General features: G+C 38.1%; 1 protein-coding gene across 1 annotated transcript in view; it reads right to left on the bottom strand.

The window, feature by feature from the left end:
• SRPK1 (SRSF protein kinase 1) overlaps positions 1-23,520 on the bottom strand; it is a 99,934-nt gene extending 76,414 nt beyond the window's left edge. Inside the window, exons 1-2 of the mRNA XM_074236445.1 lie at positions 23,380-23,520; positions 22,868-22,928 (exon numbers count right to left, since the gene is read on the bottom strand). Of these exons, the coding sequence (XP_074092546.1) occupies positions 22,868-22,928; positions 23,380-23,392 (74 nt within the window). The 5' untranslated portion in view covers positions 23,393-23,520. The remainder of the gene's footprint in view (positions 1-22,867; positions 22,929-23,379) is intronic.
• Positions 23,521-25,194: the final 1,674 nt, after the last annotated feature.

The following is a 25,194-nucleotide window of genomic DNA, read 5'->3' as shown; positions in this document are numbered from 1 at the left end:
AAAATGGGCTCAGACGATGGATGAGCTCCAAAAAGACTTTGAAAAGCAATTAAGGGAGGTGGAGGAAAAAATGGGAGGAGAAATGAGAGGGCTTATAGGGATTGGAATATGATATTGATATTCTGGAAGGCAAAAGATCTTGGCTTACAACTGAGAATCAACTACCCAGAAAAACTGAACATTCTCTTTCAGGGGAAAAGGTGGACTTTCAATGAAACAGGGGACTTTCAAACTTTCCTAATGGAAAAAACCAAGGCTGGACAGACAGTCTGATCTTCAAGTACAGGACTCTGGTGAACCATAGAGGGGGTGGATGAGAAGGACTAACTATGAGGAACTTAATGTAAGAAGATATTGATAACTCATTTGAACTTTCTCATTTATAAGAGCTGTTAGAAGGAGCATATATAGACAGGAAGAGGAAGGAGCAGAACATAATAGTATGATGTGGTAAAGAGATGGAGTCAACGACTGATGAGGGAAAGTACTGGGAGGAAGGAAAAGGAGATGAAGAAGCTGAGAGATTTCACATAAGAGTAAAAATAAAACTTTTTCAATGGAGTGGAATGGGGGAAGACAAGGGGGAACGAATGAGCCTTCATTCTCATCAGAATGGCTCAGAAAGGAAATAACATACATAATAGGGTGAGGAAATCTATCTTACCCTAGAGAAAAATGAGAAGGGATGGGATAAGGGGGGATGGGGGGATAGGTGACAGAAGAGAGGGAATATTGAGGGAGAGGGTACTCAGATACAACACACTTTTGGACAGGGTCAGGATGAAAGGAGAGAATAGAATAAATGAGAGAGAGGAGAAACAGAGTGGAGGTACAGCTAGTAATAGCAACTGTGGAAAAAATACTGATGCAACTTCTCTGATGGACTTATGATAAAGAAGGCAACTCATCCCAGAGATGGAGCCATTGCGATCTGAACACAGATTGAAGTAATTTTTTTCTCTCTCTCACTACTCTTGAGATTTCTCATTTTCTTGGGGGGGGGGGTTATGTTTACTCTTATAACAAAATTTTTATAGTAATAAATTTAAATTTTTTTTTAGGTTTTTGCAAGGCAAATGGGGTTAAGTGGCTTGCCCAAGGCCACACAGCTAGGTAATTATTAAGTGTCTGAGACTGGATTTGAACCCAGGTACTCCTGACTCCAAGGCCGGTGCTTTATCCACTACGCCACCTAGCCGCCCCTAAATTTAAAAATTTTTTTAAAAAATAAAGCTGTCAAACGACTTGCCCAAGGATACAAAAAAAGAAAAAGAAAAAAGGTCAGTGGATTTGGTAATTAAGATATTATTAGTAACTTCATAGTGGACATTTTTGGTTGAATGATGAGAGCCAAAATACATAGGGTTTAGAGTAGAAAGGAAGGGGAGGTATCTGATGTAGGAGACAGATTTTTCAAGTAGTTGTGAAAGTGAGGATAGAGATTAAATGATGGTTATTAGAGATGGCAAGACAAAAGTGAGGGTTTAAATATGGGGAGACATGAGGCCATCTCTAGTCAATAAGACAGAAGTAAGAAGGTAGGGAAATACCCAAGATTATAAAGAGCAGGAAAAATGTGTTGGAAAAGATGGGAGGAGAAGTGATCAAGGGATTTTTTTTTATCTTGGGCTAGTTGTCAGGGAACCCATTAACTTGGATGGGAAAAAATTATCTTTATTTCAATATTAACAATTAACCTTGTAATTCTATTTATGCTATTTTAAAAACTCTGTTCTGATTAGTTCATAGATGGAGTGATAAAAATTAATGCTTAACAGACAAAAAGTAAAATAAAACTAAAGTTATATTTCTAACTATTATCAACTTTATTATCAAAGACAAACTAATTTTTTTACTCTATTCTAAATAATTCAATACCATTCTACTCAAAACTCCCATACTTCCTGTTCCTCCCACTCTCAGAGGAAGATTTTCCTCACATTTTACTGAAATAAGAAGGGCGATTCAATTTCTCTCCTTCTCTACCTCTCAAAACTCCACTGACATTATCCCTCTTATTCTTCCCTCCTTTAGTCCAGTATCTAAGAGGAGATGGCTTTTCTCCTTTCCTAGGTCAACCTCTCTACATATTCCCTTGTCCTACATTCCCTCCATGTTCTCCAGATTATCCCTACAACCATTTCTCATCTTTTGATCCACTGTAGTTGGCCTTAGACCTGGAACCCTTGGTAGTATCTGTTCCCAAAGTCTGCATAAAGTTATGGTTTCCTAAGACCTCTTACTGTTCAGATGAACAGCCTTTGTGTTCTTTCAGTTCTAGGAACAGGAATGCTTTTGCATGTGCACCTCTGGCCATACCCTATCTTCGGTATGTTTTAACATTCCACTGTCTCTATGCTGACCTAGATTAGAAAAATGAATCACTGATTTTTCTTAGGTGTTCTACATGTTGGAGGAGTTGTCTCTTTTCTCTCCCTTGGTGAGCTCATTTTTTCCCTTGAGTCTCTAGGCAGATGAATTCTAGATCTAAGTGTCCAAAGTTTTGATCTCTCTTCTGAGTTATAGTTTGCACATTACCAACTGCCTTTGGAGCTTTCAATTGGGATATTCCATAGACCAGACTCAACAAAATATTGTAACTAGAAAGATAATAGCCTAGAAATCATATCTCAAGAAAAATAAAATAAAACTGCTCAAATCTAAGAAAACCAGTGAGTAACGTAAAGAATCCACTGGTCACTGCCTAAAAAACTCAAAATGAAAATACCAAAATCATTATAATACAAATCCAGAGTCGCTAGATTAAATAAAAAAAATACTGTAAATATCTAAAATGAAAGAATACACACACACACACACACACGTTACACATATGTTTTTATATAAAGTAGTGACAACCTTGGTTGTTCCAGGAAATATGTAGATAGGCTTACAACCAATAATTGGTGACATGGTGTACAGAAAATATGAGTTCATTTTGTCTCAAATATGTATTAGCTGTGTCACCTAGGTAAGTCACAATCTCTAACTGCCTTAGTTTCCTTGTCTGTTAAATGGGAATAACAACAGGTTGTTGTAGGGGTATCTGGGTGGCACAATGGATAGAGAAACCAGCCCTGGAATCAGGAGGACCTTAATTCAAACCCAGTCTCAGACACTTGACACTTACTAGCTGGGTGACTCTGGGCAATCCCTCACATCTGGGATTACCTCCAGTCATTCTGATATATATCTGACCACTGGGCCTGGATGGCTCCAGAGGAGAAATGAAGTTGGTGACTTAGCACAGCACCCCCTCACTCAAATCTAATTCATGTACATGACATGACATCATCTTCCTGATGTCATGATCTTCGAGAACAAAAGACAAAAAACAAAAATCAATCGCCAAATTCTGTTTTTTCTAGCTTTACTAATTCCCTTGTCCACTCAGAGACATTACTCTAGTTCAAGTTCTTATCTCCTTTGGAATACACTGCAGTATCATCATACCTTCTTCAAATAACTTTTCAATCCATTCCATGTTCCATGTTGTCAAAGTGATTTTCCCAAACTTTATGTATGATCACTTTACTTCCCTGCACAACAAACTCCACAAAGTCACACATTACACTGAAATTTAATTGTTTCAAAGCAGTTCAGAATCAGAAGAGTAAATTTAACCACTATTTTTAAAAACCATGAGGAGTTTGCTATTTATTCCTCAAAGGTTTGGTCTCAATTTTAATTTTTTTTAGGTTTTTAATTTCCCACTAGATTTGAAACTAGGCCAAATTAGTAAGATTTTACCTGGAGGGATTGGGGAAGCTAGAACAATTAAATAAATGCCAATTTCATTATAGCATTAAGGTAGCTCTGTTTCATCAAAAATATTCCTGAGATAGCTTAGAACAGAAATGCCATACTCAGAAGCAGCCCATAAAATTCCCAAGTGAGATCTGGAACCAGATTAAAATGTAATGTTTAACAAAATAAAAAACAATAATAAAACAATTATTAATTTAGTTAAATTAGTTATACCCCCTAGACTTCTCTTCTCTAACCAAAAGAGTCATTCAACTGAATTACACAGGGTACAATCTCCAGTTCTCTCATTATCTTGGTTACCCTAAATACTTTCCAGCTTGTCAAATTTCTTCCTAAAGTGTTGTTTCCAGAATTTGTTCTAAGACATACCTAATTCTCAGTCCTTCCATCCTAACCCTGTCACTTTTTCTGTAAACTTCCATATCTAAATCTTACATGTTGAAAATCCTGGCCTGAAGGCAATGTTACATTAGAAATGGATAAACAATCAGATTGTACCTGCACTCTTCTCTGTAAAAACCAAGGCCCTAGTCCATGCTGGAGTTGTCCTGGTGTATGAAGTAGTAGAGAATGATGAAAATTTGGGGGACCTCTATGTCAAATCTGTCAACCAGTTCTTGCAGGACAGAGGTCTGAAAAATCTGACAATCTAGGGCAGCTAGGTGGCACGGTGTATAGAGCACCAGCCCTGGAGTCAGGAGGACCTGAGTTCAAACCTGATCTCAGACACATAGAAAAATTTACCTAGCTGTATGACCTTGAGCAAGTCACTTAAACTCCCATTGTCTTGTAAAAAAAAACTTTAAAAAACTGACAATCACCAAAAGTCATATCTCCCTGGCATTTTCCTGATTGCCCCAGCTAGTTAGTGATAAAGCCTACTGCTTTTGGCTTAACTGGTAGTTCTACATTTTTGTAAAAAAAAAAAAAAAAAAATCTTCAAAAATGTCAAAGCAGCTACACCTCTGCTTTAAAACTATTCACTTCAAATTAAATTCAGAAAAAATCCTGCCAACCATAAGACCAGAAAGGACAATGATCGATGTTGGAAGGGATATGGGAAATCTGGGACACTAATACATTGTTGGTGGAGCTGTAAACTCATCCAACCTTTTTGGAGAGCAATTTGGAATTATGCCCAAAGGGCAACAAAAATGTGCACACCCTTTGATCTAGCAATACCACTACTGGGTCTATACCCTGAAGAGATGATGAAAAAAGGTAAAAACATCACTTGTACAAAAATATTCATAGCAGTCCTGTTTGTGGTGGCAAAGAATTGGAAATTAAGTAAATGTCCAATTGAGGAATGGCTTAACAAACTGTGGTATATGCATGTGATGGAACACTATCTTTCTATTAGAAACCAGGAGGGATTGGAATTCAGGGAAGCCTGGAGGGATTTTCATGAACTGATGCTGAGTGAGATGAACAGAACCAGAAAAACACTGTACACCCTAACAGCAACATGGGGGGTGATGATCAACCTTGATGGACTTGCTCATCCCTTCAGTGCAACAATTAGGGACAACGTGGGGCTCTCTGCAATGGAGAATACCATCTGTATACAGAAAGAATCGTGGAGTTTGAACCAAGACCAGAGACTATTACCTTCAATTTAGGGAAAAAAAAAACATTATCCTATTATATAATTTTGCTACCTCTTTTACTTTATTTTTCTTCCTTAAGGATATGATTTCTCTCATCACATTCAACTGAGATCAATGTATACCATGGAAACAATGTAAAGACTAACAGAATGTCTTCTAAGGGGGATGGGGGGAAGGGAGCAAGAATGGGGTAAAAATTGTAAAACTCAAAATAAATAAAATCTTACTAAAAAAAAATCCGGCCAAGAGAGAGTTTCAGTATCAACTTTCTGCATGACAATTTTATAAAGTGCAGAAATCTTCTTTCCAATCAACTCATTCTCAATCTGGACTACCACCAGGGAGAAGATTAATACCAGAGAAATCTCTGCTCCCTATGGTGAAGTGGTCTGGCTTCTTCTGACTCAAACTGGGAACCTAGAAAAATCACTGTTAAATGCTCATACAATTTAATAACAATGTCAAGAAGCATAGAAAATGAAATGGATATATATTAAACTTGGGGGAAAAAAAGTAATTTGGTGTTATGCAAAACAAAACCCACAAAACTTATATGTTTTGTTCCAGCAATTCCGAAGTTAAAATTTTACCCTAAACAAAATATAGATATGTATATGCATATTCTTAGCAAAAATTAAACAAAAAAATTAGTAACTGGGAATGCATTACATAAATTATGTTCTTTTTTTTTAATGTGGGGGGAGCAGCTAGATGGGGCAGGGTCAAGAGGACCTGAGTTCAAATACAGCTTCAAACACTTGACATAATGCTTACTAGCTATGTGATCCTGAGCAAATCATTTAACCCCAATTGCCTCCCCCAAAAAGAAAAAAATTGTGATGTGTATTAAAATGCCATAAAACCAATGTGAAGTAGAAAGAAATATGGAAGACATATACAAAGGGAAATCAGCAGAATTAAAACCAGATACAATAGCTTCAAGTATAGTAATAAAAGAACAAAGACAAGGGAGTAGACTTCAAGACGAATCTGGAGAGGGACCCACCCATTAATTCATTTTGTTTTACTTCATTAAAGACCCTCTCCCCCTCTAATGAGGAGGAAAAGTAATACTTCAGAATTATTTTTGCCCATCTAATCTGACAATGTTAGTGAAATGGATGAATATTTACAAAAATGCTCAGATTAATATTAGAGTTAATAAATTACTTAACCCCATTTCAGAAAAAGAAATTGAACAAGCCATTAATAAATTCCCTTTACAAAAACTCTCCAGTGCCACATGGATTTACAAATGAATTATATATAAACTATCTGAAAAAACAGGTGAAGGAGAGTTCTGCCAAATTCCTTTTATGACACTGACATGGTGCTGATACCCAAACCAGGAAGAGCCAAACATAGATAAATGAATATTGATGCAAAAATTGAAGCATTCCTATTAAGATTGGGATGAAACAAGAATGCCTATTATCACCAATCTTATTCAATATTGGTAGAAATGTTAGCAATAAGAAAAAGAAATTGAATTAGAATAGGCAATGAAGAAACAAAATGGACAGATGATAGAAAAGCATAGAGAACCCTAGAAAATCAACTAGTTCAAATAATTAAACTATTTTCTTAAAAATATGGCCTAAGACTGCTTCTGCAGGATGGCCCTCCCAGTTGTCACCTTATATCTTGTCCATTTTCTAATGAAGACACCTACTAATTAAGGTCATTCAAAACTACTATCAACAGACCTTAAAGTGCCTAATATAGGACTGAATATTGTCTTGAAGTCAGGAGGACAAAGTTCGAATCTGTTCTCAAAAACCTGACACTGACTAGCTTTGTGACCTTGAGCACTGCCTTATATTCAGGGTCACCTCCAGTCATCCTGATTCATATCTGGCCACTGGATCCAGATGGCTCTGGAGGAGAAAGTGAAGCTGGTGACTTAGCACAGCACCCCCTCACTCAAATCCAATTCATGTGCTTGTTGTGACATCACTTCCTCTGATGTCATGGTCTTCTTCGAGAACGAAGATGGGACTGATGAAAGAGTAGTGAGGCGACACAGTGGACACGAAGAGAAGTAAAAGACAGTCTCTGATTTCAAAGAGCTCAAAAAATCAATGGGGGAGACAACATACAAACAACTATGTACCCACAAAATAAATCCAGTAGAATCTGGAAATATTCAACAGAAGCTAGAATTTTAAAAAAAATGGAAAAAAAAAAGACTTGCTGAAAAGGTAAGATTTTAGCCGGAAATTGAAGGAAGACAAGGAGACCAGTAGGTTAAAATGAGGAGAGAGCATTCCAAGCATGGGAATCAGTTCACAGAAAATAATGTGCAAACAGCACCGAGGTCAGTATCAATGAGTTCCAGAATACATGGCAGAAGTATGGTTTAAGAAGAGCATAAAAGGTAGGAAAAGGCTAGGCTTTGAATGTTATAAAATTTTACATATGAACCTTGAATGACCTTAAGGTCATTCAAAACTAACATAACCAACATTTAAAGGCGATAGGGAGCCACTGGAATTCATTGAGTAGAGGGTGATGTGAGCAGACCTATAACTTTAGGAAATCACTTTGTCATATGAGAAGCTTACAGTAGGGAGACCAACCAGTAAACTACTGCAAGAGTACAGTTATGAGATAATGAAGTTCTATACAAGGGTGGTGGACATATCAAAAGAGAGAAAGAGGTTATAACTAAAGAAGTAACCAAGGTAAAAATTTACAGGTCTTGGAAACTGACTGGATATTAGAAGGTAACACCTTAGGAACAGAGGAAATTAGGAAAAAAATTAGGGCTCAGGCAGAAGAAAGAAAAATAATTCAGTTTTTGGACACACTGAGTTTATGGTATCTATGGACACTCAGTTCAAGATAATAGGTAGAGTGAGATGTGAAATGAGAGATCAGCAGGTGAGATTAGAGCACAGAAACTAATCCTCACTGGGATAAGAGAATACTGAATTTGGCAGATTTAATGGTCCTGACCTTTCAAATGGCACTAGTTTTCTCAAACTTAAGGCAAGCTCCATCTAAGTATCTGAATGGAGTGTATCTATCTGTAAATGGTCCATAACACAGCACGTGCATGCACACACATACACACTTACTTGAGTATTATCTACCAGTACTATTTCACTCTAAAATAGGGGTGAGGAAGAAAATTATCAAACTTTTTGTGTGCAGCACAATGTTCTAAGAGCATCTAGGTACAGTTCTACAACAATCTCAGACTTAGAACAAAAATAGATTTTAAACAGGTAATTAGGACAAAGTCCATTTTTACGAAATTACCAGTTCCATGTATGCCAACATATGTGAAAAGGAATGTCTTGACCATCCTTCCAAGTTTTAAAATTGGTGACTTTGGTCTAAGGCTTGCTGCATCCCCAGGAAACTCCTGGTATCTCCCAACAATATAAGGTACTTTTCCCCTCTGTTAATTCTTCTTAATTCAGCACTAATCAATCTCAATGCCAATAGCTCAAAAGCAGATCAAAAAAGGAAACAAGGAGACTGCTGAATGAGCATCAAGAAAGGAATGCTAATTCACTTTTTGTATCACCTTCACAGATAGTCAGATGCTGTTTATAATTCCTTTTATTTAAATTGTCTGATCTGATGAGAAAAGTATTCTGTTTTCAGTTGACCGATGTTTTCTGATGGTAGCTAGGACTAATGCTTAGAAGTAGGAGAAAAAAGGTTCATAAAAATGAGATAATGTGCAAGACATACTTCTTTAGATGTTCTTTCCAAAAGAGAATATGCAAAATAGACATATTATGAATTAATTTAAAGATAAAACTGACTCAAATTTAGGAAATGTTCTTTTTTTCAAAGCTACTGTTAATGAGATGTTTAATTATTTTCCTCAATACTTCAAGTCAGAAGATGTTTCACTAATAAAGACAGTTCATAGTGATGTGTGCTAATTAAGAGTTTTACAAGCTTTATAATATAGGAACAGCCTAATGAAACCTTTCTTACTCTCACTGTTTTATCTGTAAAATTTACAATCATTGTTGATGTTCAAATTTATCTGCCAATCCTAAAGAAACTATTCTTTAGTATCTTACAATCAGGATGCACTGGCTACCAAATAAGACACTGATTCTGATCTCATGGTCCTTTAGGCAGGATTCCCACAGGTAGGATTAACTGAAGGAGAAAAATAAACTTTCAAAACACAATAGGTTAAAAAAAAAATAAAAAAATACTATTTTAGAACCTAAGCACTAACACTGGCTGCTAACATAAGATTAAAATCAAATAGATGTTGCAGAATTCAGATCATAAAGTAAATCAATACCATACAAAAAGTGCCTAGAAATTGGTACCTTTTTTATTAATTCTTCCCAAAGATTTGATTTATTTTGAATTTTACAATTTCCCCCCTAATCTTGCTTCCCTCCCCCCACAGAAGGTAATTTGCCAGTCTATACATTGTTTCCATGGTATACATTGATCTAAGTTGAATGTGATGGGAGAGAAATCATATCCTTAAGAAAAATAAAGTATAAGAGATAGCAAAATTATATAAGATGGTAATTTTTTCTCTAAATTGAAGGTAATAGTCTTTGTTCAAACTCCACAATTCTTTCTCTGGATACAGATGGTATTCTCCATCGCAGATAGCCCAAAACTGTCCCTGATTGTTGCACTGATGGAATGAGCAAGGCCACATCAGGGTTGATCATTATCCCCATGTTGCTCTTAGGATGTATGATGGTTCTGCTCATCTTGGTCATGCAAATCCCTCCAGGCTTCCCTGAATTCCCATCCCTACTGCTTTCTAATAGAACAACAGTGTTCCATGACATACATATACCATTTTCATTAATTCTTAATCAATGGGCATACAGTTAGCAATTGATAAAAGTTCTATTTTCTTTACAATCAGAGAAATGAGTTTCATTGTATGTTTTCTGCTAAAATGCAGGTTCAACCACTTCACTCTCCTACTAAACAAACTCCAGTGGCCCTCATCACCTCCAAGATCAAATATAAAATTTTCATTTTGGTCTTCAAAGCCATTCATACACACACACACACACACACACACACACACACACACACACACGCGCGCGCGCGCGCGCATGGAAAGCACTCCTTCCCCACCTCCACCTTGATCCCCTGGCTTTTTTTCATATCCCACTTAAAATCTCATTTTCTACTAAGTTTCCCCCCAATCCCTCTTAATTCTAGTACCTACCTTCTGTTGAATAGCTCAGATTTATCCTGTATATTGCTTCTTTGTACATAGATGTTTGCATATTTTGTGAAAACTCTGAAGGCAGGAACTGACTTTTGTCTTTCTTTTTATCCCCAGTGCTTAGCATAATGACTAGCAATAGTAGGCAAAAAGTTATGTTTATAATTACAGGAAAATAAGGTTGCCTTCTTTAAATACATGGAAACTGAGCAACTGTTGGATTTATAATTTTTTTCCCCCTCCTTCCTTTCTTCTCCTGCTCCTCCTCCTCTTCCAGGTGCTCAGTCCAAAGGCCTAGTAAGATTTCTGGGGTTTACAGGCCACAAGTCTCTCTGGCTCACCCTGACTGGCCAACAATGGATCTCAGGCTACGAACACTTGTTCACTGTTTGGGGCCTGATTGGTTCAGATTGCATTCAAATAGTTTTGGCAGAAACTTTGAGGGTCTTGCCTTCTGTTGCCTTCTGTGTTTTTTCCCCCTTGGATGTAAGGTGGGGGACAATCATTAACCAAAAAGAGGCTCCAAGTTTTTATTCTTTTACACCAGCATTAATCACTGAAATACCCTGAGGGTCTTACCTGCCAAATAACCCCCCCCCCCTTTTTGGAAAGGGGTCATTCTTGGTCTCTTTGCCTCTCCTCCCTCTTACCAAACCTTAATCACTGAATATGCTTTGCCTCAGTCAAACTGTGATCAGGGATCATTGCATTTCATAGCATTGCCTCCCTGATGACATGGCCTTCTTTGATACTGAAGGACAAAGAACAACTTTTTCTTCCAAGGACAGAGACAGTTAAATATCAAGAAAGTCAGGATTTACCTAATGGGGTTTTTCTAATAAGGTGGAAATATTTTTTCCCTTCCAAAATTTAACTCTTTCAATGTAAAGCTTCAAAGTCACCACATACAAAAACTGAGATAAATCTTCTTACTCTATATTGTACTACCTCTTCTTTCTTATTGTCCATATTTAAATGATCATTACAAATCTTAGTCACCTTATTCCTTCTCCCACATTCTATTACCCTCAAATTATTTCTATATCCACTGCCACTTTTCACTATCAGGCCTTCTTAAAGCCCTGCTTTGAACTATGACCTCCCTAATCAAAAACAACAACTACATACTATTAAAGTATAAACCTAACCTATATGACCACTTTCCAATTATTTGTGATCTACTCTCTTTGATTCCCTAAGGTTATTGCATCTCTTACAGCATTTAACCATAAAATAAAACATAATGATTGGTGTACTTATCATCTCATACTGAATTGTAACTCTGAAGTAATACTGCGTTTTATTCATTTTTGTATCCCCACAGTATCTAGTAACATTTCCTTACACTTTTATAGAAGGTGCTCAAAAACTTTGTTGAATGAACTACTAGATAAGATTAAATGCAAATTCTCCAATAAAGAAATTTCTTCTTTTAAAGTGACCATATTCTCCTTTCCAATTAGACATACCTTACTAAAAAAATAACTTAAAAAAAAAAGGTTTTACTATGGGCCCTATGTTGCAGCAACACCGAAAAACTATACCACAAAGCAAAAATATTCATTAAGTGACTATTTGTGTTATATAAGATGAAAGTTATGGAAAAATTCAGTCCTTACTGTTTACCATCTACCATATGGGATTTGACAACATTAAGAATACGCGAATGGAAGACGGAGAATTATAAACTCACTAAGACAATAAGATATGTCAAATATAAATATAAATGAAGTATATTTTGGGGATGGGAAACATTGATACGTAATTGTACACAAAACCTAGTGTTGTTACTTAATATCACTCTTATAATATAAATACAAGAACGGAGAAATTATAAAGCATACTTCCTGTTAACCTCTTATTCCAGTACAATAAGAAAGAAGTCCTGAGTAAAATGGAAGGCTGTTTACACTGACCTAGAAACAAAAGCCCCAGAAACTAGAATGACATGTTAAATTTATTATATATTTAAAATAAAAGCAAGTTTTACATAAGAGACCTACAGTTTCATGATAGAATCTTTTTCTTGTTTTATTATATAGTGTTCATTTAACTTGATGGTTAAGTTTACAATTTTGTTTTAATCCAAAATAAAAATAAATGAAGGCCTTCTAAGTAAACTTTTAAGATTTAAAAGCAAACAAGATACCAACAGCAAAGTGAAAAGACCTGTGGCTGCCCTCAGGTTGTTTCATGAGTAGTATATAGATTAGGAAAAAAGGCCAAGATAGTAGAGATCTCTTTTAAAGTAAACTCAAAAGAAGTCTTAAAAATGGAAGAATTCCACCCTGCAAGTTAACAATTATTAGAATTTACGTGCAGCAGAATTGTATTAAAAGTCTAAAAGATGATAGCACTAAGCATTGTATTTCTTCAAGTCACTAATATACAATGCAATCATAGTTTTCTTCACTGTTGAGTGCAACAACTTTATAAACTGCCCAAAATGTATGTTGTTAGGTGTTTTAAAATGTTCTGGTAGTAGTTCATGTTGTGAGGATTAAATGAAGTAATATTTCTAAGTATTTAGTATTAATGGCTGACACATAAGTAAGCATAATTACAATCATTTTTTATTTCATTCCTTTCTTCTCCAATTTAATCAGCATGACCTCTTTTGTCCACTGCTCATATTTTTCCAACTCTGACAAATATAAATGCTTATGCCTGGCATTTCTGACTCTCCATAACTGGGCTCCAACCTTCCTGTCTAGTAAGATTAAACATTACTCTATATTCTCCAGTATTAAAACACTATTTTAGGAAGCATTTTACAGTTGTACAGGCATTTCAAAATGTCTCTTACCAGATGTTCTCCAAAACGATACAGCATCCTCTACTATATGCCTGGGATGCATTTGCTTCTAAAATCCACTTTTCAGAATTCTTATCTTCCTTTTCAAGTCTCAGTTCAGGGACCACTTCCATTTAACTTCCCAGGATTCTATTTTCCTCCTCATCACCTCTCCACACTTTGTTGTCTGATTTAATTACTCCTGACTTTGTATTATCAACAAGCTTTCCATGTAAATTTTACATTCTCCTAGTAAAATATAAGCTCCTCGAGAGCAGAACTGTTTTTTTGACTTTGCATCCCCAAAGCCTTATACCTAGAGAAGGTTAGTAGAGCTCGCTGAACTGATTAGCGTTTTTGACTTGGGACCTGCAGGTTCTAAAACAGTCACTTTATCCTAGAAGACAAATAAACTCCAATAAACCAGTTACATCAATATATGACAGCAATTAAGCTATTTCTATACATATTCCATCCATTCCAGTTAATTGATTTCATATATAAGACTAAAAAGAATTCAAAAGTAACCTCCCCACACAAGTTGAACAACAGGATAAGCCTATGGGTGTTCTGTGATGGGGTGGGGTGTGGGGAGCAGGCAGCAAGACAGCAAAAGGACATTTGACTAAGAAGTCTGATCCACAGAGTAGATAATATACACAAGACAAGATAATGTTAGCTAAATACATTATGTATCTTTTCTTGGTATGTGGTATGAAAGAATTCTTAAACATGCCCATTCACTAAATTCTTAAGACATATGTTTTGGATTTAAGAAATTTAAATGTACGTTACTATAAATAAGGAAGCCTCTAGTTTTTTTTTTTTTTTTTTGCAAGGCAAATGGGGTTAAATGGCTTGCTCAAGGCCACACAGCTAAGTAATTATTAAGTGTCTGAGGCCGGATTTGAACTCAAGTACTCCTGACTCCAGGGCCGGTGCTCTCTCCACTGTGCCACCTAGCCGCCCCAAGCCTCTAGTCTTAACATAGAAAATGTCAATCAATCAATATTTATTAAGTTCTAGTTACTACATTCCATGCAAATAGAAGAATAAAATATTTCCTACCTACAAAATTCGAAAACGGTCTAACAAGTAATTACAATATGCTTAGAGGCTAACAAAATAAGGAAGCAATTATTTTCTGTTATCCTTTGTCTATATAAAAATCTTTGCTATTATTTCCTAGTATGCTAGAACTTTCTCCTCCTTCTAAAGAAATATCATTTCAAAAAATATGTAAAAGGAGAAATACTAAATTGGCCCTCTTAAAGTTCTTCAGATCTCATCCTCTCAATCTCCTTAGAATTAATTTTCTCTTCCAAATAGCAAGCTTCTAATGATAGTATTATGTGAATGAAAAACTTTCTCAGCGAGGACATGTTCTCTTATCTATTTTCCATTCTTAAAAAGAATTAAGTTTATACTGACTCTATAACTATAATGAAACTATGGGTATATGTGAAATGGATCTGCTCTGCACTGAGTTCTTGCTGATTAAAAAATTAATTTTAAAAATATGAAATACAGAGATGGGATTCCAGAAAAGTCTGGAAAGACTTGCATGAAATGATGCTGGGTGAGATGAGCAGAACCAGAAGAACATTGTACACAATAACAAAACATGGAGTGATAATCAGCCTTGATGGACTTACTCACCCCATCAGTGCAATAATCAGGGACAATTTTAGGGGTTTTGTGATGGGGAATGTCAACTGTATCCAAAGAAGAATCTGTGGAGTTTAAACAAGGACCAAAGCTTATTATCTTCAATTTTTAAAAGCTGTCTTATCTGTTATGTAATTTTGCTATCTAATGTTTTCTTTCTTCCTTTTGGATCTGTTTTTTTCTCACAACACATTCAATTTCAATCTATGCTTATCAAGGATGCAAATGAAAAGACTATCAGATTGCCTTCTGTTGGGGGAGGGGAGAAGGGGGAAGGAGGGGAAGGAAGAGAAAAATTTGTAAAACTCAAAACTTTGCAAAAAATGGTTGGTAGAGGGGCAGCTAGGTGGTGTAGTGGATAAAGCACCGGGCTTGGAGTCAGGAGTACCTGGGTTCAAATCCGGTCTCAGACACTTAATAATTACCTAGCCGTGGCCTTGGGCAAACCACTTAACCCCATTTGCCTTGCAAAAAAAAAAAAGACCTAAAAAAATGGTTGGTAGAAACTACCATGCATGTAATTGGAAAAAATAAAACATTTATATACTAAAAAATTTAAAATAAAATCATCATGTACAATTTTTATTAAAAATTTTAAAGCTTTTCCCAATTTGACCTGGGAGGCTTTCTATAAAGAATAAGAGTTTTTAAATTCAGCTAAGATATCTTCATTACCATTCTTCCTAAAGGGTCCAACCACAGAACAACTATATAGGAATTAAGAGATGAAGTTTTATATCTACTTTACATTTGCTCCTACAGCTTTTTAACTGCAAAGTTAAGTTATTGGTGCAACCTTCAGGATCTACTTAAAATTTAATCACTGTATAAAACTATACTTTGAAATTAAGTTGTAGGGAAATAATCTGAAAGGATGAAATCCTGTTACATTACAAGATGTTTTGTTAAAAGAATTTACTGTGCTACCCAAATAATCAAATATTCAAAGAGGAAGAAAAGCAAACAAGGAGATATGAGCATTTGGGTTTGAGATATAAACAGCTTTGCCTTAAATGATATTTATTATAGCATAAAGATCAAGCTTGTTGCACCTAGATTGACTCTTTTCTAGGTCTTTATAATGTTCCTAATCTGTCTGAGGAAAAGGATACTGGTGACAGAAAATTAGAGCACGTGACCTTGAATTTTGTCATTGTTCAATGACACTGTATGAATTTATGGGTCTTCACTGTGAGTCCCTTCCACTCATCACTACCTGTCACAACCTCTCTATATTTCATTGGATTCAGTAGCCAAAAACAGTCAAGGATGAACCTCTCCAAATTTTGCTAATTTGGTTCTCAGATACATTACTGCCATAACTGTACTCAGTACACACTGACACACCTTCAGGGACACAGGGTCACCATCACTACACAAAACAGTTGAAATTTGGCTTCCAATCTCATCATTCAACAGAAAATATTCCCTCCAAGTTATCAATGATTCCCTAATTGTCACTTCCAATGACCATTTCTCAGGCCCCATACTTCTAGGCCACTGATGATCAATCTGGCCGCTGGACTCAGTTCCAGAGGAGAAAGTGAGGCTTGGTGACATTGCATAGTCCTCTCCACTTAAATCTAGTTCACTTACATGTCGTGGTCCTCCTCAAAAATGAAATACAAACAAAAATCTAAGTGAATAGTAGGCATTATGCAACAGGCCAACTGGGCAACACATCCCTCTTCCTCCCTTCTCACCTCTACTGCTCTGTCCCAAGGAATGTAAATTTTGTTCACTGATAGCTTGGGATTTAACTGTCCCCAAATCACTCTGGCTCATTTATAGTGGGCAACAATAAGTGCCAGGCAAGCCCCACCTGGTCATAGTTTGGGCTCAGAGTGAATGTAAATAGCAATTGTTTCTAGATTAACCAGAAACCCTAGGAGTCTTCACCTCTAGAACTGATTTTTTTTTTGACTCTGCAAAAGAGCCTATTCTTGATTTCATTTCTTTTTAACCTGCCTTAATCCCTTAATGGGCATTGCCTCAGTTAAACTGTGCCCTTTAAAAAGTCAAGATCTCCCACTGCATTTAGAGCCATCTCCATATCTGGTCACCGGACCCAGAAGACTCAGGAGAAAGTGAGTTTGGTGACTTTGCACCGCCTCACTCAAATCCAATTCACCTGCACACCATGGTATCACACCTCATATGTCATAAGCCTCTTCAAAAACAAAAAACAGACAACAACATCATCCATGATCTACCTGATGAGTTCAGGTACACCCCAGGGCTCAATCTATTCTCTCTTGACAATCTCATCACCTCCCATGGATTCAACTATCATTCAGCTACTAAGCAGATGACTCCCACATCAAAAACTTAGCTCTCCACTTTCTGAACTCCAGAACATCTTTAACTGACTGCCTGACATCTCCACCTGGATGTCTCAAAGACAACTCAAACAGAAAACTAAATTAGTCCTTTCAAAAGCACCATCAGTCTATTAGTCACTCAGGTTTGCAAGTTTAGCATTAACCTTGATTTCAATCAATTATACCTCTTCAACACGGCTCAAATCTGTCTCCTCTTTATGCACACTCAAACCAAGCTGCTCAAGACCCTCAAAAAAATCTCATCAATTCACCTGGACTATTCCAATAGTCTCCTAATAGTTTTCCAGTCTTCATTTCTACATAGCTGACAGTTTTAAAGCATAAGTAAATCAATCCACAAGCATTTCTTGTCTCTTATTGTCAGGTACTGTGATAGGTGCAAGAGATAAAAAGACAAGAATGAAACCCCCCTCAATCACTAGATATTTATATTTTAATCATATACATGTGTGTATATACACAGAATAAATATAAAACGAATATATATATAATGCAGCAAAATACAAGGTAATTTGGGGGAAAAGGTAATAGCAATTCAGAAGGAAAAGCAATCAGTAAAAACTTCCTGCAGAAATTGGTGCTTAAGCCAAATCTTAAAGGAAGAGAGAGACTGTGTGGAGAGTAGAGGGATTAGGTTCCAGACATGTGAACAGGAAGTTCAAGGACACAGAGCCAAGAGATGGGGCATGATGTGTGAAGAAAAAAGAGAATGCCAGTTTGGTTGAATAACAAAATCCTGGAGGGAGGAGTGGTGTCCAGTGAGGCAGGAAATAATGAAGGGATTGAACACTAAATAGGAGCTTATATTTATTTCTAGAGGCAAGAATAAGCTACCAGAGCAGAAAAGTCATGATCAGATCAGTACTTAACAAAATTCATTTTGGTAGCAATCTGTAGGATGATTGGAGAAGAAAGCATTTTAAGAAGCTGTTGCAATAATCTAAATCAGAAGTGATGAAAATCTGAAATGAGATCACAGTACTACATACAAGTAGAGTGAAGAGTTGGGAACAAGAGATGTGGTGAAAGTAGAAACAGCAAGACATGGCAACTTACTGGATAAAAAGAATGAGGGAGGGGGTAGCTAGGTGGCATAGTGGATAGAGCACTGGCCCTGGAGTCAGGAGGACCTGAGTTCAAATCCGACCTCAGACACTTGCAAGTCACTGAACCCCAGTGTATTGCAAAAACCAAAAGAAAAAAAAAAGAATGAGGGAGATTAGAGGAGTCTAGAATAATGCTAAGGTTATGATCCTAAGATAATGTTAGGATAATGGTACCTGTGAAGAAAGAACTAAATCAGGAAGAAGAGAAGATTTAAGGGAAAAGATAATGAGTTCAGGTATGAACATACCAAATTTAGATGGCTCTGGAAATATCTAAAAGGCAATTGGTGATGCAGACATGAAATTAGGGAGACTGGAGTTGGAAATATAGATCTGGGAGTCTGATCATGTCTCAGTTACCGAAGTTTAAGTGCCTCTTAAATGCCATAAGATGAATTTCCAAGGTTTCTGTCTGCCCTACCAAGTCCATCACAATCTAGCTAAAGTCTACTTTGTAACACATTACTCTCCTAGCCACGCTCTCCAAAACACACTTTACTCTAGTCAAAATGGCCTGCTAGCTTCTACTCGGCATATAACATTCTATCTCTGACCCCGTGTCTTTGAATAGGCCAACCTGCATGCCTGGGATACTTTCCCTCATGGAATCCCTAACTCCACTTCAGGCTCAACTTAAGAGGTCTCCTTCAATTTGCATGAACTGATGCTGAGCAAGATGAGCAGAACCAGAAGAATGTTGTATACCCTAACAGCAACATGGAGTTGATGGACTCGCTCATTTCATCAGTGCCACCATCAGGAACAATTTTGAGGTATCTGTGATGGAAAATGCCATCTGTACCCAAAGAGGAAACTGTGGAGTTTAAACAAAGACCAGAGACTATAACCTTTATTTTTTTTTTTAAAAAGGTCTTATTATGTAAGTTTTCTATCTCTTATATTTTATTTTCTCCTCAAGGATATGATTTCTCTCTCAACACATTCAATTTTGATCAATGTATAGCATGGAAACAATGTAACAACTATCAGACTGCCTTCTGTGGGGGGTGGGGTGGGGAGAGGGAAGATAAAAAAAAAAGAAGTTTCCTTCAAAAAGACTTTCATTTATTACTGCCTCCCATATTACCACATATTTAAAAAATAGATCCTGTATCCATCCTGCAAACATGTTGTCTCCCCTTAGTAGAATATAATCACCTTAAAGGTAGTGACTGTTGTGATAGGATCATTCTCTAGTAAGGATCCAACCCAAGGCATTCCTAACATGGAGGAATAAGGCTGAGGATGCTCACCAGCAACTTCTACATAAGGTAATGATAGTGCTAGTAGCAACTGTAGTAGTGATAATAGTTAAATTTATATCAAGCTTTAAGGTTACAAAACTCTATATAATCACATACAGTGTCTTAGTCCTCTCAACAACCTTTGGGTTTAAAGATATACTCCCCATTTGACAAATGAGGAAACTGAAGTGTCAAGTGGTTAAAACTGTCTGAAGAATATTTCAAACTCAGGCCATCTTTCTAGACTCCAAGTCTAGCCCTCTGTGCACTACATTATCCAACTAACAATGTGGTTCCAATACCCACATGGGTTCAATTATAGACTACACCCTGTCTCCAAATAGTTTCTACAAAACCTGACTACTAGTTTTATTACTCCATTTTACTTCAAAATATATACTCTTTTCCTTTTTGAAAGGAAAAAAAAATCTCAATTTAGGAGTATAGTTTATTTTTTTTCAGACCAAGTAAAAAATTTAGTTTGAAGGTTTCTTATTTAGTTGTATTCATTTTCAAACAAGATATGTATTTTAAAGTCAAATTATTATTTTTAATATCCAAATTTAAAAATATTTTATAAGTTAGGGTGAATCATTTACTCTCATTTTATAGAAAAGAAAATCAAGGGCCCAAGAAGTGAAGTAGTTTGTTCAAGGTCACAAAAGTAGTGTGGCCTAGCTGGAATTAGGATCAGGGTTTTCTGATAACAAATCTAGTGTCCTTTACATAGCATCATGTTGACACATAATATTGTATCAAGAGTTCTTAATTTTACAAAATTAATCTCAAAAGATTCCTTCAAATGTTTTTTTTTAAAAGGGAGAGAAAATGATCAGGCCAAAGAGGTACGGTTTTGAATTATTAGATTTCCACTATTATCCAGTATCCTATCACATCCTAGAATACATGTAGCATGGAGCTGGAGAAGGCCAGGAAAGCAGACCAAACATAATATTACCACTTAGAAAAACTGAAAAAATAAAATATAAAGCTTAACTGATAAGAGTATTTAGCCAATAAAGAGAAATCATAAATGAAAAATTTTAAAACAAATTAAATAAAAAAAGTAAGTGACTGCACTTATACACACCTTTTTATAAACTGAAGTACCATGATTCCTGGATTAACTATACTACTGTTTCCTCCAAATATTCAATTTAACTGCCTATTGTATCCTCTTACATGTAGGGCACTAGTCTTAAGCCAGGGTCTCCCGAGTTAAAGGTATTTACAAGTCTTGTATCAAAGGCAAACAATTGCTATCTATGTAGAATTAATCCTAGAGTTTGCTTCTACCAATAAAGAACAATGAAATAACTATATAAAATAAGATATTTCCAAAACAATATGTTACCAGGATGTGGAATATATAATAAATCACATTTCTTTCAGGCCAATATTACAATTAGTCTGTAGCTCAGGATCACAAACTAATGGACAGAAGTTCAAGTCCAAAAATGACCTGTACAGAATTATGTGTGCTTGAATGTATTTAAGAAGTGAAAAATAAGGTGAATTCAAATATTGAAGCACTACCATACACATACACTCTGGGTAGAATGGGAATATTAATACCAGAACCTGATAACTATACGTCTTCTAATTTTCTGGAATATAAGCTGTTGGATGGCAGAGGCTGGTTTTATTTTTCCTTTCTATCTCCAGAACAGGGTGCTTGCAAATATTAATATTTAATAAATGCTTGCTGATTAATTCTCTTTCCCTCTTAACTCAGAAGTTATCTAGGATGGCTATTATCATCTCCTCTTAGATTTGGGAGAACTGAAATATGAAAGGGTTAAATGACTTGCCTACTCATACTGCAGTAGCTAGGCAGATCAACCCTATTCTGTTCAATTTGGTATAAAAAATTGATTTTGATAATTCATATATAGATCAGGTTCAAATATATATACACAATGTGTTAACAAATTAAACTATTTCACAAAGGATATTGAAAGCAATGCAAAAACAAAGTGATTAAGATTACTTTCATTCTGATCCAGGTAGATCAAATTAAAAAAATAGAAACTGCTATTTGTTTAAAAAAAAAACCGAAGAAGGGGATTCTGAAGGCATCTTTATGGTCTTGTTATTAAAGAAGGCAATTTGTCAAGTTCTATAATGGATTCTCAACACATTACCTAAAAAAATATAGTCTATAAAAACAAAAAGCCTCAAATCCCAAAAACCAGTGATGCAGAGAAACAAGCAAACAAAAAGAAACAAAAAATGTAGAAAATAACAGGGACCAAAATTAAAATTAAAGAATTCATCTACATGATAATAAAGAGGTAATTCTCTGAATATAAATAATTTAAAATGTGATTTTTTTTTGGAACTCCACATTGCAGTTCAAGACAGTTCATTAAGAACAAACCTCTTCTGCTGACACTACATCAGAAAGCAGTTCTATGATTCTAGAATCAGCAGTGCTGTATGTTTCCCATGTTTTGCATGACAAATTTAAACCAGGATTATCCATTCCAATTCAGGAAGGAGATATAATCTGAATTTAATATAACAAATTTCTCATTTAATAACTCTCTTCCATAATTGATTTATCTATTTGTCTATATCCACATATATACATAAATATGTATAAGACAGGCCACAAAAAGGGTGATGGAGGGTAGAGTCCAACTAAACCATCTTTGGATGGTTCCTGCCCTCAAGAATCTTTTAAACACCGAAGTTTGCTCAAAAAAGGTCAATTTCCTATCCTAAACAAGTTTTGCAAACCCTGTGGAGAGATGAATCTGATCTTTCCGCTTCCAAGATGAGGAATCCAACCTAAAAATACCTTTTTTGGGCCGCCTACTCTACTAAGGCACTGCGCAAAATGATGGAGGAGACTTGTTGGCTGGGAAAGAAGTCCTAGGAAGCCGCACCACGGGGGTCAGCCGAGATTTCGGACTAACAAATGAAGGACTACAGGTCTGCCCATTCCTGGTGGGAGGTCACGTTAGGGAAGGGATGCCTCCTCCCCAACTGCCCACAACACGAGCCGGCCGGCCAGCCTGCCCTGGCCCGCGTCCCACCATCCCCTTCCTCCGACTGGCCGAGTGGGCTGCGGGCGGCCGGGCCATGTGCCGCGGCTCCCAGGGGCGCGGGGCGCGGGGCGGGGAGGGGCAGCGTGTTTACGGGACTCACTTCCTCTGGGCTTTGTCCTTCTTGGCCTTGGTCCGCTTCTTTCGGGCCTGGAGCGCGAGCACTGCGGGAGAGAGAGTGCGTGAAAGCCGAGCGCCGTGGAAGGGCGGGGACGCAGGTGACGTGGAGCGCGGCCGCGGGTGGGGAAGGGGCCAGGTGCGGGCGCAGCACGGGCACCGGCCGGGGGGGGGTCCGGCCCCCCGCCCGGGCAGGAGCGGGGTGCCGGGGTGTTGGGGGACGAGGGGGCTGAGGCTGGGAGATGCGGGGCGGCGGGGCCAGGGAGCCCCGGGGCCGGGCTCCGCGGGAGGCCGGGGTGGGGGTGGGGAATCGGCCCCGCGGGGCGGAGGGGTAGACTGAGGAACGGCAGGGGCGGCCGGGGCCGGGGGTGCGCGCCCCGAGGCAAGGCCTCCGGGGGGCCGCCCCGCCCTGGGCCACCGAGGCGGCCGTTGCCCGCCCCGCTCCCCCCGCCCGCTCTCCGCGTGGCCCCGGCCGCCGGAGGCCGCCCCGCAGCTCACCTTTCCGCTCCATGGCGAGACCGGTAACCGCCGAGCGCCTGCGCACTGCAGCGGCGACCAGCGGCGACTCCAGCTCCCGCCGGAGCCCGAAATCGATGCGGCGGACGCCCCGCCTCCGCGCCTCGCGCCTGCGCGCTGGGCGTGGGCCCTACCACCTGCTCCCTGCGCGGGGGGAGGGGAGAAGTGGAGCGGGAACGGCGGAGCCTGCGGGGCTGGGAGACTGTTCAGTGCCCGAGCGTGCGGACGGGGGCGAAAAGAGTCGAAGGCCGCCCATGCCGAGCCAGGCCCGAGGCGCCCCTCCTACCCGAGGCGGTGGAGCCTCACTTTCCGCCTCCGTACCCTGGAAGAACGTCCGCCCCGCCTGCCTGGAAGGGCGGCCATGAGGGTAGAATGGGGCACCGGCCACCGTGCACTTTGAAAACGCAAAGCATCCCGCGTCCAGGCGGCTGTTTAGTTTCCTGGGCAAAGGGCAAGGGAGCCTCAGATCCCGATGCAGCACCCTCCTGCCACCGGGTCAGAATAGCAGCCGTGACCTGGTGTCCGTAAGATTAGGGTAACCTAAGGCAGAACTGCAAACAACAAAACAAAAGAATCCTGCCACAACTTGTGGCAAAATACTGACCACACCTGTGCGATTTGGTAACTTTTGGGGTATGGGACTTGAAGGAGGGTGCTGACCCAAACGTTTTCGGTTAACTAATTAAGGTTTCAACCATGCAGCCTTTAATATCAATTTTCCTTTAAGGTAAGGTGGGATTAGAGTAGGAAGAGCAAGACAAACTTCACCTATTTCACCATTTTGCCCGAGGCCGGGATGGCTGAGATGTTTGATAGACTTGACTGTGGAGACTAGGAAAATAGCTGAGTTGACAGTGATAATAGCACCTCCCATTTGTGCAATGCTGCTCTCAGGTCCATTATCTGATTTGACCCTCAAAACAATTCAAGGAAGCAGGTTTTCTTCTTTACACTTGAAAGAGGATAAAAATGAGGTTTTAAAGAAGGTTAAATACTTTGGGGGGGGGAGGGTGTCATGAGACTTGTAATTTCATTTGTTTAACAAGTTTCCCCTTGAGAAAATTCCTTCTCCTATTAAAAAGAGCTACAGTTCTGCAATTTCCAATTTTAATAGAGCATTGAAGGGTTATGATTTGCCAGAGTCAAAGAGACAGTGTTAGTTTGAGGCAGAAATCCCCATACTACCCCCTGTACCCCAGAATTAATCTCAGTAAATATATACAATAAGAATTTTACAGAAATTCAAACCCCTAGAGTTGCTAAAGTAGGGGGAAAAAAATCCTCATCTGTAAAATAAAGATGATATTTGTACCATCTAATTCACAGGATCATTTGTGTAATTTTTATTGTTTTGCACTTGTTTGCTATGCAGCTAAGCCTAGAGTCTGGAAACCCTGAGTTGAAATCCAGCGTCAGACTTAATAGCTGTTTGACCCTGGGCAATTCACTTGGTCCCTGTCTGCCTCAGTTTCCTCAAAGGTAAAATGGGGATGATAATGAGATGACAATTGTGAAGCACAGTGCCTGTCCCATGGTAAGCAGTCTATAAATGTTAGCTATTAGTATTATTTTTCTATGTGAATTCTTTCATGAGACTGTAATAGAGAGAGAACACTAGACATAGACTCAGGAGTAATGGGTCCAATCCCAAATCTGCTGCTTGTTCACTAGCGGGTGGGGAGGGAGGGGGAGGGGGAGGGGAATAATCACTTTCCTTTTCTAACCTCTGTTTATTCATCTGTAAAAATGGGGACAAGCCTGTCTGGTCAATGTACTGTGAGAGAAAGGCAGCACAAC

This window comes from Macrotis lagotis, chromosome 5, assembly GCF_037893015.1.
Source record: "Macrotis lagotis isolate mMagLag1 chromosome 5, bilby.v1.9.chrom.fasta, whole genome shotgun sequence".
In the NCBI taxonomy this organism is placed as follows: Eukaryota; Metazoa; Chordata; class Mammalia; order Peramelemorphia; family Peramelidae; genus Macrotis; species Macrotis lagotis.
Note: the sequence above shows the minus strand (reverse complement) of the source record. Positions and strands in the feature narration are given on the sequence as shown.